A 13,228-nucleotide genomic window follows, 5' to 3' on the forward strand; every position below is an offset into this window, starting at 1 on the left:
GGGGGGGGGGGTGTACCTCTGGAATCGGAAGTGACCTTGGAAGACACTGTCACCCAACTTTCCACCCAGGGGATTCTTCTTCCAGATTTACAGGGTGGACACTGGCCGGCCGGGTCCTCGATGTCCACGGTAACAGGCACGGCCCGGAAGGAAAGCCGAACAACACGGATGTGGGCTCAGAAGGTCCGGGGGCAGGTTCCAACCTGTGCAGAGGTGGGTGGCCCAGGCCCACCGTCGAGCAGCTGTGGCCACGCTCAGGCGTCGAGCCGTCGCTCCGCACCTGTGGCCGTCCCCACGCTGGCCAGAGCGCCTCTTCGGCCAGCCGGCCCCCGTCACGGCACCTGCGACGGCTGAGGGCAGCCGGTGCGGGAACCACCCGTCCTGAGGAACAGCTGAGACTCACGGTCACTCCCGTCGCCTGTGCCGCACCTCCCACGGCTCCCCGTGACGCGGGCGGTGTAGGGACCCATGGGCGGGAGGCAGTCCAGCTGACGGCTCCTGAGCCTCCAGGGACGAGCCCGAACAGGAGAGGAGGTGTGGCAGCGGGTGAGGTGGGTCCACACTTCACGGAGCGCAGAGCGAGCAAGTCCGGGGCCTGGAGATACTGCTGCGGTCGACTTCCGGGACACTTTCTCAGTCTGGGTTGGGTCAGTCCTTTCCCTGTTTGCGCCTGATCTCCAGAGCGACCGTCGCCTCCTACGGTCTGGCCACGCACACGCAAATCCACCCTCTGCTTCTGGACAAGAGGGTCTCTTGTTTAAGGTTTCCAAGGGCAGGAAACAGGGCCGGGGCGAGAGGCTTCCTCTCAATGACTCCCACCTCCAGCACAGAGAAAGCCCGCGCCATAGGAATGATGGAGGGAGGCCATGCTGTGTGTCAGGGCACCGGGGCTGAGCCTGGGGCTCGGGACGGACAGACCCTTCTAGGGATGATGCCACAACCCTGCGAAGAATGAAGGCCTAGAAGAAGAGCTGACTTGGGAAAAGGATGGGAGGGAAGGAAGAGGAATGTGAAGCCTTGAGACCGGTGGGAAATGACACCCTGGGGGCCCCACCCCACAGAGGTCCCTGCTTAATGTCCCTGTGCCTGTAGAACCTGCCCGAGCACCGAGATCGGCAGGCAGTCCTCAGAGACCGGCTTCCAGGAGCTTCCCCAGTAGCTGACCCGTTCCAGGCACACGGCGAGCCCGTCGGCCTCACGCCAACCCCACCGAGGGCTGCGGGGCCAGGGGCCCCCAACTCAGGACCCGCAGCCTGTGTCCTAAGCCACGGTTTCAAAAAGCTCGTCTTTCCACCGGGATCCCGTAAGCTCGGCCCACAGCCGGGGACCACGCACTGACGACGTGTTCTGTTGAGGGGCTGCCTTCATTTTCCACCACACCAGCGTGCACAGGACCCCTCCTTGGGGCTCAAACTCGGGGTTCGTGTCTGAAGGATGATCTTCTACGTAAACACTTCCACGGACAGCGGTGTCATAAGCAAATGGCATCGGCGTCTTTAAGGATCGAATTCGCGAACCGCGAGATCACGACCTGGGCGGAGGTCAAGAGTCAGACGCTCAACCAACTGAGCCCCGCAGGGGCTCACAATCTGAACTTCTAATGAAATGACTAGGGCCCTCACCATGCTGACCTACTTCCCTTTGAACTCGATTCAGTCCCTTACTCTGCTCCAATCTTCTCTGGGTGCAAGACCCCCATCCGGCTCCCTGGGTTTACCACCATCACCAAGTTGAAGGCGGCTGCTGCTGGAGTCCGGGTCCAGCCTGAGGGGAGCGTGAGCAGCAGACACGCGCACTGTAAGCACACGTCTGTGCCAGTGACGAGAGCCACAGGGCGACGCGTGGGTTGCGAAGGGGCCGCTGTGCGGCCCTGCCCGGTACCTGTCTGAATTCCCCATGTTCCGTGCATCCTCCAGCCCGGTGCTCTCAAACCCCCACGGCTCACCCCATTATGGAAGCATCACCTTATTAGAATCCCATGCGCAGAAAAACATGCCAGGTTCCTTTTTGGTAAATAAATTACCTAACCATCGAAAGTCAGGGGTACACGCCAGCAGCTGGCCCGGTGACTCCACTGCTGAGAAACACCGAATCTTTTAGAAAACTCTATCTAAATACACCAGACGGTTTAGCCGGGTTCTTTTCCTTTGCTCCTTGGAGAGACGTGGGCTGTAGGCTACGCTATTTCAGCTCAGTGCGGACGCCCTGCTGGGGACCAGTAATAGGGGTGATGGTCAACGGTAATGAAACCCGAAGCCACCGATCTGGGCAGATTTCTCCAATATTTCACCCACTTGCAGCAGAAGCATCCTTCGTGGGTTCCGGCCATAGTACAGCCCGGGGGCAACTGAGAACGCGGGTGTTACAGCGTGATCAGTTTAACGGGTATCACTGCCTTCTAGCACCTTTTGACGTTTCCTACACGGAAATAACGGGGACGTTCTATACGGTCTGCAATTTTAAGACTCGAATTTGCGACACATCCCGCGTGCTCCCCGATGTCTTACGAGAGAAAGTCTGGCCTCTGCCCGTGGGCGTTGCCTTGATGGGTCTTCCCGTCGTGAGCCCAAGAATGCCAGACTCGCTCCGCCGTGAGGGATCTGCAGCTCGCTAGCAACTTGGAAGGAAACACCTACCCGGAACTCACTTCCTCTCCAAATTTCCAAAGCTGGGTGGTGACAAGATCAGAGGAGGGTTACAACGAAGGCCGTGCCCTCTCTCCCTGCTCTAGTAATTCAAGTCCATCCCTAGGTGACCCTGCCCCCTTGGGGGGGGGGCGGGGCGTGTGTATTTGCATCAATAATTTCAGTTCCCGGGAGACCGGCATTAATGGAATTGCACTTTAAAGTGATTGGCTCTCGCCTGCCATGTAATTATAAAACAAAGCCCTGCTGAGCTCCTCTTCTGTACTCTGACAACATCCGCGCATACACACGTATTGAAGAAAAAAAAGGAACTGGCAAACACGGAGGGGCACCACGAGAAGCAGCCCATGTGGGAATATTTTCGAAGACGGAATGGTGACGACATTTACGGAGAGGCTGGGATACGCAGGGACACACCGTCGTGACACGTTTCCCCCTTGGCAAGGAGGAGCGAACGTCCCTCTGACCAAGCCTGAGCTTGGCTGGCGAGCGTAAGGTGGCCTGAAATGCTCATCGGTCAGACCCCACTTTTTACTGGTCGGTGAGTCCGCGGCAAGAAGGATATTTGGATCACTCTTCTCTCTCTGACTAACATAAAGCAACTGGGGCAATAGTCGGACCCCCTGTGCTCCCTGGCAGGGTCTCCAGAAGAAGGGAGCCAGGTAGAGGGCAGCTCCCCAGCGGATGGGGCCGTGCTGGGGAGAGAGGGGCAGACCCAGCACTATCCTGGCGCTCCCATGCAGGCGGGCAGCGGGCTGCAGGCGACGCGGGAATGGTCACAGGCAGGCCTCCGGGGACTGGCACGAAGTCCCTCTGATTGGGAGGCCACCCGGAGAAGCAACCTGAATCTATTCCCAAATAAGCCAAAATAAGGCAAGCACAAGGGAATCCCCTCAGTACAATGAAGAATTTATAGCTCTGGAGTCTTTGGAATGGTTAAAGCATGGGAGGCGACCCCATCAACATCAGAAATAAGTCAGAGATGCCTAACGAAACACCCGTTTTTCAACACGCTCCTGAAAGGTAAAGGCAGAGCTGTAGGACACAAAGGAGAAGAAAGGAATTCACCCCAGGAAGCAAATTAAACAATAAGGATGCCACTCGTTACTTATCCTGGCGGAATATCATAGATACGTTACTGTGAAGGTAAACGTTCACCCGCGTGCAGGGTAAAAGCCCTCTGGTTTCCTGCCAGAGGAGAAAGACTGATAACTCTTTCCAGGAGTCTGGCAACATATGCCCAAAAGCCATGAGAGGGCGAGACTTCAACTAAGGAAGCCGATTGCTGGGCATCAGGGGAAATACAGGTAAAGGCAAAGAGATGTCAACAGAGGACACTGATTAGAGTTACTCAAAACATTAAAAGTAATTCAAAGTAAACATGTCCGTTTTGGAGTCACTGTTAGACCGATGAGGGCACATCCCCACGACAGATGTCACGTAACCGTCAACAATGATGGCACACGAGTGTATTTGCTGACGTGGGGACGTGCACGTGATCTGTCATCATCTAGGAAGGTGGACCCCAGACAGCGAACACAGGGTGACTGCGTGGTTGTGGGAGGAAAAAGCACATACGCACAGAAATGGCGGGGAGTGTATACCCCAAATGCTAGCAGTCATGTTCCCCAGGTGGCCCTCTGGGAATGATTCTAAATCTTCTTCAATGCCCTTATGTCTAACTTCTGGTTCATAACTGTAATTTTTCAATGCAAAGCTTAACACAGTGATATAACCAAATGAGCTATATAGTCTAATCTCCACATTGACCTACCTCAAGACAGATAATCATGCAAGATTCATGGCATGTGTTGTTACAGAAATACCATTAACGCCCCATCTTCAGATTTTATCAAAGCTTTCTAAAGCCTTGCACTTTCCCCCCAAAGTGACATTGATTCTGCTTTTTAATCCATCTTCTAGAAATCGCCAACATAATGCACTTTACATGAACACATGTAGAAAGGGGGCTCTTACCTTACAATATGTGCTCTTGTCTGACAATAAAAACTGAGTCACGAACTGCGCTTAACTTACTGTTTTTCTCAGCTGCTCAGAGCCGATTCCTGGGTTCCAATGCAATCATTTCCTTTATTCTAGATTTGCAGATATAAGCTCTCTTGTCTCTCTTGCTACCTGCTCTTGTCTTTTTACTTCCATTTAAAATTTCACTTCACCTGTCCCTTTTATTGTAACTCCTCGCAGAATCAGAGAGCCAGAGATCGGCTGTTAGGAAGGGGAAGAGAGAGACATGTGGTCCGATGGAGAGAGCGAGGGGCATTTTATTTACCTTGTGATGGAGTAGGAGACCCAATACTACTTTAACTTCAAACGGGGGCCAGAGGCCTGACGCTGTGGGGACCCCCAGCCCCCAACACACACACACACACACACACACACACACACACACACACACACACACGCCCAGTGTGTGAGCTGAGTTCTGGGCCTGCTGACCGAGCCAAGGGGCCATACTCACATGTAAACTTGGGTGATAGGTCAGCACGCCGTTGTCACACAGGGTGACGTATTTCTTCTTCCACTCCTTGTTCAAAGATTTGCCGCTTCGCTTCAGCAGCATGCCCTGAAGCAAAAGGAGCCAAATATAAATTCATAAAGTCTTGTGTGAGTTTTCTTAAAAAGCAGACAGATAACGTTAAAAATCTGAAACATTCATTTCTCTTGTCATCTTAAAATGGAAACTTTACACTTATTTTTCACTTGGCAATTTGGCTTTTCTCCTCTCCTTTACGCACAACACATATGTTCAACCAGTTTGTGTGTGTGCGTGTAGAACTTCGCTTTGGGAATCTCATGAGTGCTGCAGAGGGGACCGTTTGTTCAACAAATACAATACCAACCACCATGAAGCCACCGTGATGTTATGTGCCCCACACCCTTCCCATAACTAAGCACATTTGGAACTAAAGGTATGTTTTATTTATTTACTTATTTATTTATTCATTTATTTAAAAAATTTTTAAACGTTTTTATTTATTTTTGAGACAGAGACAGAGCACGAACGGGGAAGGGTCAGAGAGAGAGGGAGACAGAGAATCCGAAACAGGCTCCAGGCTCCAAGCTGTCAGCACAGAGCCCGATGCAGGGTTCGAACTCACGGACCGTGAGATCATGACCTGAGCCAAATTTGGACGCTTAACCGACTGAGCCACTCAGGCGCCCCAAGGTATGTTTTAAAAAAGGAAACCTAAGTTCTTTTTTCTAAAAATAACACATTAACTGAATTCTGAAACTTATGATATTTACAAATAAGCACATTAAAAAAATTTTTTTTAATGTTTATTTATCAGAGAGAGAGAGAGAGAGAGAGAGACAGATCATAAGTGGAGGAGGGGCAGAGAGAGAGGGAGACACAGAATCCAAAGCAGGCTCCAGGCTGAGCTGTCAGCACAGAGCCCGACTCGGGGCCTCAACCCACAAACACAAGATCATGACCTGAGCCCAAGTCGGACATTTAACCCACTGAGCCACCCGGGCTCCCCCAAATAAGAACATTTTGTTTTATAGTTTTTCATTTCGGATTTCTAACTTAGTAAAAACAAAATTCCACTTGTAAATTTAGTGGCAGGATTTAATAGAACAATCGTGTATGATCAATCTGCCTTTAATGAAATCATGTTAGGGCTTCCTGAAAACCATTCGGAATTTGATGCCCTTGCGCTCTGAAGCATGTTTAACGAAGGCTCCCCGGACGACTGAAGGAGCTCCCTCCTGCTTGAACGCTCAGTTCCCCGCGAACCTCCCACGTCTTCTCTTGGCCCCTCTGGGTTGAAAACCGGTGGCCAGCGCTGAGCTCGGCCTCAACTTTGCGCTTTCCCTCCCTGGTGGGGCTTCACGCCCTCCCGGGTCGGACTATCTCGACTCGAGCTTCCGCATTGGGACCGTTCGGCTGCTGACCTCGTGGAACAAGGAAGACTGGAGAGTCTCCCGGCTTGCTCTTCCTCCCCAAGTCCATTGTGGAACTCACAGGATGGAAACCACGACTGAGAAGGCCCAAGCATGGTGCGAGTTAATTCACCCGGACCAAGGCCCAAGGCCGGTTCTCGGTATGAAACGGAGTCTCCTAGAAGCAGACGCCCCTGAGTCTCCTGGGGAACTGGGGCCTGCTTCCTCTGACCTCCTAACTGACGCCGCTATCCCCCCAGAGCCACAGCGCAAGAAAAAATCCAAGAAAATATCACGTAAGCACTTTTAGGCGATAATTAGGTTCGAGCTCCAAATAATTCCCGATACTGTGACAACACTGCTTTGTCTCTGATATTTCGCCACCGTGAGTGATGGATGCTGAGCCAGCTGGGGAGTCCGGACACTGGTTAAACATCGTTTCTGGAGGAAAGTATTCTTAAGGTTGAAGAAACGCACGAGGGAACCTTGCTGGAAGGTCATTTCTTTGCAGGTTCTTCTTATTTGAAGAAAACACAAGGCAAAGCTCAACGTACCTTGATTTCTTAGACCCTACGAGAAACCAACCTAATCCAAATATGGCACGGGGATCAGCAAACAGAAGCTGGATGCTGGTGACAAACCAGGGCGATTCAGGTCCCACTGCACGGTGAGCACCAGGCAGAGGGCAAGTCACTATTGGTGATTCGATGATCAACAAGCCGTCACTTAAAATCATTAAATTTCCCTCTCCGGCGGATTTCTCAGATTTTTAAACTTAGCTCAACAGAACTTCACAGAGGCTCTCCTGTGGGCTCACATTTTCCCAATGCCCGTTTGAGGTGTAATTCTAATACCAGGCGCAGGGGTCACCTCGGTGTCACTGGTAGCTGAGAGTGGTTCTGGGCTTCAGTGAGCTCTGGCCCGCCCCATGCAGACAAAGACAGAGAGGCACCCCATCCCCGGGGCTCCGTGCACACGGACCCCACCGCTCCTGGCCAGCCTGTGGTATTTTTGTGAGCAGATCCTACACGCACGATTATCCTCTCCCCAATGAGGGCTGTTGGGACTTCCTCCTAAGGGGGTAAAGGGAAATAGTCCAACCAGGAGGTGACGAGAAGAGATGACATCGTCGGGGAATTACCCCAGGTGGACTGATCTTGGGGCTGGGAAAGCTAGAAAACGCACGTCTCGACAATCTTAAATAAATTCTATGGTTCACCTTGCAGGGTAATCCTCTCTGCTTACGGTTCAAATGCTGCAGGAGTCAGCAGGGCTGAAGAACACCCCGGCGTCCGAGGAGCCGTGCCTCTGTCCTCCGGCCTGGGTCCCGGCTGGGTTCACTGCCCGACCCCCCGGGATTTCTGTGGCGACAAAGCCGCCCGGCCGCCCCGCTGCCCCCAAGTTAGGGCCCGCCAGCCCTGGACTGTGTGAGCCTCCACGTTTAGCCAGAACACTGGAGGGGCTGGTCGCCGCACCCCACCTGTCTGCGACTGTCAGCAAGGGCCCATCCTAAGAGGCGCCAAGAGATGCGCTCTCTGATGAGCAGCCAAGGAGGCTGCAAGGCGAGGCTTTGTAATCAGAGGCTCGATCGGACGACGAATGACAAGACGCTGCAAACAGCTTCAGTGGATCAAAAGCACGTTTTCTCTCAGTTTCTCCCCCTTCCTTTTTTTTTTTTCTTTTTCTTGACAATTAATTCCAAACACTGATTTTTTAAGAGCATTTGTACCAAGGGAAAAAATCAGGGCATTTCGGAGTCTAAACAGACACCAGAAGTTAAACCACTCGATCCTGAGTCGGCTAGACTACTATTTTGCACGATCCGTGTCCGGACTCACCCGGTCCTGCCTGGACAGCACTGTGCCAGGGGGCCTGTGGGTCTGGACAGCTGGGGCTGGCAGAGGAGTCGTCTGTTTCCAGGGGAAGCGGGGGGGGGGGGGGGGGGGGGAGGCCGAGCCTGGTTCTGGGCCCTGCAGCTACACGAGACGGGGGGGTCCCCCTTCAGTTGCAGTCCTGCCCTCACTTGCAGGAACCAAGGGGAGCCACCACAAAGTCCCAGTGAGAGACCCCACCCACCACGTGCCTACACACCAGGAACGCCTTCTTAGTCCCAGACTCTTCGAGAAGCAAAAGGTCCCGGTGGCTCTACCAGTGTGGGGCCCTCCTCTGAACACGGCGCCCACCAACGTGCCCAAGAAAAGACTGCAAACCCACCATGCACCTTTGGGACGGAGTTCTACGCACAGGAAACAAGCACTACTGTCCCAGCAGCCCCCTCGCGGCATCAGGCTGAGCCCCTCAGGCTTCACCTCTTAGCTTCGGCCGTCCCGAACTTACACGCTGTCCACCGAAGTACCAAGAAGATGGAAAATGTAAAAAGAGTCCATTTTCAGCTGTTAAAGGGCACGAAACCATGGTCTCACCAGCCAGAAGAGGCCAGAGGCCAGAAGGCTCTCTGCCAGAGCCACACGGGGGACAGTCCTCGTCAGCCAGTGCAAACGGCCCTTATGATTCTAAGCCTCTTTGGCGCTGTGTGACCCAGGGCAAAACCGCACGGGCGAAGGTCAAGATGCACACTGGTCTTCCGATGCTACTTTTGCAGGCGCAAAAACTGCCTCTTACCTAAGACCGCTTCTCGCTGGCCAGCTATCGCGCTGTACACATCAGTTACAGTTACTGTTTCATTTGACCTTTATGTGGCTTATGCATCTGTTTTTAAAATTTTCAGTTTCCGGACACCTGGGTGGCTCAGTCGGGTGAGCGTCTGACTTCGGCTCGGGTCACGATCTTGCCGTCCCTGAGTTCAGGCCCCGCGACGGGCTCTGTGCGGACGGCTCGGAGCCCGGAGCCCGGAGCCCGCTTCGGATTCTGTGTCTCCCTCTCTCTGCCCGTGCCCCGCTCAGGCTCTGTCTCTTTCTCTCAAGAGTAAATAAACATTCAATTAAAAAAAAGTTTTTTTTGTTTGGTTTTCACTTTCAAAACAGTCCTGGGCTGCGAGCCAGGTGCTGCTCTAAGGGCCTTACAAGTATTAACCCACCGAAAGCTCACACCCTGATGCAAGTAGTTGCTATGATTATCCCCATTTTACAGATGAGGCCAATGAGGCACAGAGACTTTCTGTAACCTCCCTGCACAGCTGGCCTGGCGGCTGGTCTCCAAAGATGGCTCCCAACGCACTGCTTCTAGGTACATGTGCCCCCGGGAGAACCACCCCACCCTGACTTGGGGATGCCTGAGCCTCACTTTAACCAAGAGAACTGGTAGAGACGCTGTCTACACTGGTTTTGCACGTTCGGAAATCTTGGCAGCTTGCAGCTTCTGTTGTGGGGAGGTCAGAGACGGGAGCCACGCTGTGCCCTGTTGTGGTCCTGGGCCACGAAATTATGAGAAGTAATGATGGTTTTCTCAAATCGTTAAGTTTTGGGGCAGATTCTTAGGCAACGACAGATAAGAAACACAGACTTAGTACCTTCTACTGCTTTGATAAAATCCACAAACACGTGGCACTGGCTCGGAACCAGGCAGTTGGCTGAGGCTGGCAGGAACAGAACAGCTATTCACAGAGGCTACAAGGACAGGAAGGGAAAGGCTACCGGAGTCTGCATAAAGGGTGCCCAAGCTGGGCACTGGCCGAGCCAACAGCAGACCTGCTCCCTGCAGGAACGTGGAGCACAGCCGGGGTGCCTGGGGAGCACGGAGCTGGGAGAGGACATTTCCGAGCAGAACGTGCCCACTGTGTTACTGGTTCTGATGAACCTGGGGGTAGAGGGGAATCAAGGCTGCTTAAGGCAGGTTTTCGGTAGAATTAGAGAAAATACTCCCGATTTAAACACCAACAGGAGGAAAATCGTTTCTTACTCCTGGCTTCTTCTGCCAGCAGAAAACTCAGGGTAAGAACTCGCCTCAGAACAAAGATCTAACCCAGGGGATGCCAGGAGATGTGATCTCCAAATGAAGACCCAGCAAGGTTGTGGCCGTCGGACCCCCATCTCAAGAACTCTAAGACTTAAGGCAGGGCCTCTCAGACCCTTCCAATTAGAGAGCACGTGTGGACCACAGACAAGGATCTGTGGGTTGGCTTTTGTCTAATGGAATAAATTACAATTTGATACAAAGGACACCCACAAGGATTTTAAAGGAATTGTACCAGGTTAGACTACAAGGCATAGAGACAAAGTCTGAAATGAAAAGAGTCCCCTGACCCTCCAACTAAGACCAGCAGGAAGCAGGCTGAAAAGCCACACAGCTGCAAAAAAACAGGCCATTTCTTACGAAAAAGGAAGGTCGGCTGAGACAGCAGAGCCCCGGACCCAGTAGGAGGCCCCAGGGGGAGAACACACACCCTGTAGCCAGAGCAGGGTGATCAGCAGTATGTGCCGGCTGCGTCCAGAGCCGCTACGGATCAGTAACTGCTACGGGCATCCCGCCTCTCTCCTCCTTTTTGGATGAAAGGGCACCTGCTTCAGCTCTGTCTTGTGTCAGCACTGGGTCGATGTGAACGTGTGCACGTGTGTGGAGGGCATCTTGTCTCTGGAGTCCCCAGGTCTTCAGATGGCAAGGATCGTATCCAAAGAGCCTCCTCCAAACGTGCCCCTGATGAAAATGACAACCCCAAACCTCGAGCCTGAGCCAGAGGCCATGGTGGGATGAGAGGTTTGCGAATCCAGGGGCAGCGTGAAGGTGCCTTGCACGTGGGAGGGCGGACTGAACTCGCTGGTCTCCAAAGATGACCCTCAAAAAACTGCTGCTGTGTGGTCCCCAGGCCTTCTGACTCAATTCAACCAGCAGAATGTGGTGCAAATTATTCTGGGCCCGTTCCGGCCAAAGCCTTCAGAAAATCTGGAAGCTCCTGTTTTTACTTGCTTGGGAGCCCCGGGTTGGCCTGGTAAGAATTCAGACTATCCTGCCGGGGAGGCTGGCAAGAGGGAGATCTTGGGGCTACGGGGAGGAGAAGCCGAGGTCCCAGCTGCAAGACTGCCCCTGAGCTGTTGGCTCCGTGCCCAGACCTCTGAGCCACGTTTGGTGAGGCACGAAAGACGTCAGCGAAGAAACGATCTTGGCCGAAAGCACCCGTGGGGCAGGGACGTCCCCTTTACGCCTGGCACAAATTCCCGACCCACAGGAGCCTGAGAAATAATAAAACGGTTATGGTTTTAAACAAACCACTATGATTTGGGTTAACTGCCCGAGTAGGGGACCAGCGTGGTAGGACGAGCCAGGAGCAGCGGTCTATACCTGTGACCCCAATGCCAGGCTGCCTCTCTGTGAATCACTCTGCCCTCCCAGACCGATTTTAAAGCTTCGATCTCTTTTACTTGTTTGCACAGTAAGCAACGGAAGGGCTTTGTGACCGCTCAAACGTTCCTGTCATCTTATGTGGAAATGTCACGTGTTGATCTAATTGGCACCACCTAATTCGTTTGCTGGCGCATCAGAAAGACTGTGGTTTTGATGATCTACGGCCGGAAGACCGGGATTCCGGGCAGGCACTTCCTGCTTTTTTTTTTTTTTTTTTTTTTTTTTGGCTCAAGGAACGCTTCCTGTGGTGGAGCAAAGGGTAGAATTGTCTTTTGGCCACAATCTCTTTATTCGTCACGTGTATTGTCTGCCGCGTCCCACGAGATCACTGAAAGCCAAAAGCAACGTTAAGCGGACAAGCTTTAAATAACTTACAAAGTTAACGTAATGAACGCAAGTGCCGTCTGAAATCCATCCCTAGTGTTTGCCGCAGCCCCGAGCTGGGATAAGACGCCACTCATAAATTTATATTAAAACTCTGCTCGATCGCAATTCTTTACCAACAAAGATTTACCGACTGCATTAGAGACTGGGGGTCTCAGCCAGGCAGATCGGTCTTTGTTTCGAGTCCGAGGGACCGGGTGGCGCTGGGGTCTGTTAGCACAGGGTTCATCACGACACGGGGGGACATTTAACGGCCGGGGTGCCACGTGGCAAGGGGGCATTAGCCGGCTGCGGGCTGCTCCGTGGGAAGATCAGACCACGTTTTCTCCCGAGGTGGCGTTTCTCTACCTGTGTGAACAGCGGCTGGAGGCCACGCACACGTCTGTGACTGAACATGGAGGGGAGCGTGTGCCTGACCTCGCAGTGACACGCATGGAATTATCCTGCTGCACTGAGGGGGGTCCCGACAGCTTCCTAAATTACCAAGTTTAAAAACGCAAGTTTTTCCACCCGAGTTCAGAAAGGTTTAATGTTTCTATACTTCCAAAAAAAAAAAAAAAAGGGACGTTCGAGTACTTCTTTGGTTCTGTATGATTCACCTTCTTAACAGTGCTGAACAAATTCGCATTAGAGCAGGTGAAGCTTTCAACGTACTTCCGAAACGTTGCAGAGAAACGCTGGTGTAACAGAGACCCACTGAGTGTGAGCTCCAATCGCTGTCTTCACATTTGTGTTTTTTACTTTGATTCTAGTCGAGATTCTTTTTTTCCCTGTAACACGCATTAAACTTGTGGTTTATTTAAGATAACTGACTTAACAACGACAACAACAAAACACCTAGAAGGGCTCCTGGCTGGCTCAGCCGGTGGAGCACGCAACTCTCGATCTCGGGGTTGTGAGCTCGAGCCCCACGCTGGGCACAGAGCGCACTAAACGTCGAACCACCTAGAAAACCGTATCTGGGTGGGTGGAAGGTGGACGGAATTTCATCTTTA

At 52.7% G+C, this 13,228-nt stretch overlaps 1 protein-coding gene across 7 annotated transcripts in view; it reads right to left on the reverse strand.

Moving 5' to 3' along the window:
• AGAP1 (ArfGAP with GTPase domain, ankyrin repeat and PH domain 1) overlaps positions 1–13,228 on the reverse strand; it is a 552,490-nt gene that overhangs the window by 203,739 nt on the left and 335,523 nt on the right. For all 7 annotated transcript variants that reach the window (XM_049614622.1, XM_049614621.1, XM_049614620.1 and 4 more), the window contains one exon: positions 5,125–5,229. In XM_049614622.1, the coding sequence (XP_049470579.1) occupies positions 5,125–5,229 (105 nt within the window). The remainder of the gene's footprint in view (positions 1–5,124; positions 5,230–13,228) is intronic.

The sequence above is a fragment of the Panthera uncia genome, assembly GCF_023721935.1.
Source record: "Panthera uncia isolate 11264 chromosome C1 unlocalized genomic scaffold, Puncia_PCG_1.0 HiC_scaffold_3, whole genome shotgun sequence".
Lineage (NCBI taxonomy): Eukaryota > Metazoa > Chordata > Mammalia > Carnivora > Felidae > Panthera > Panthera uncia.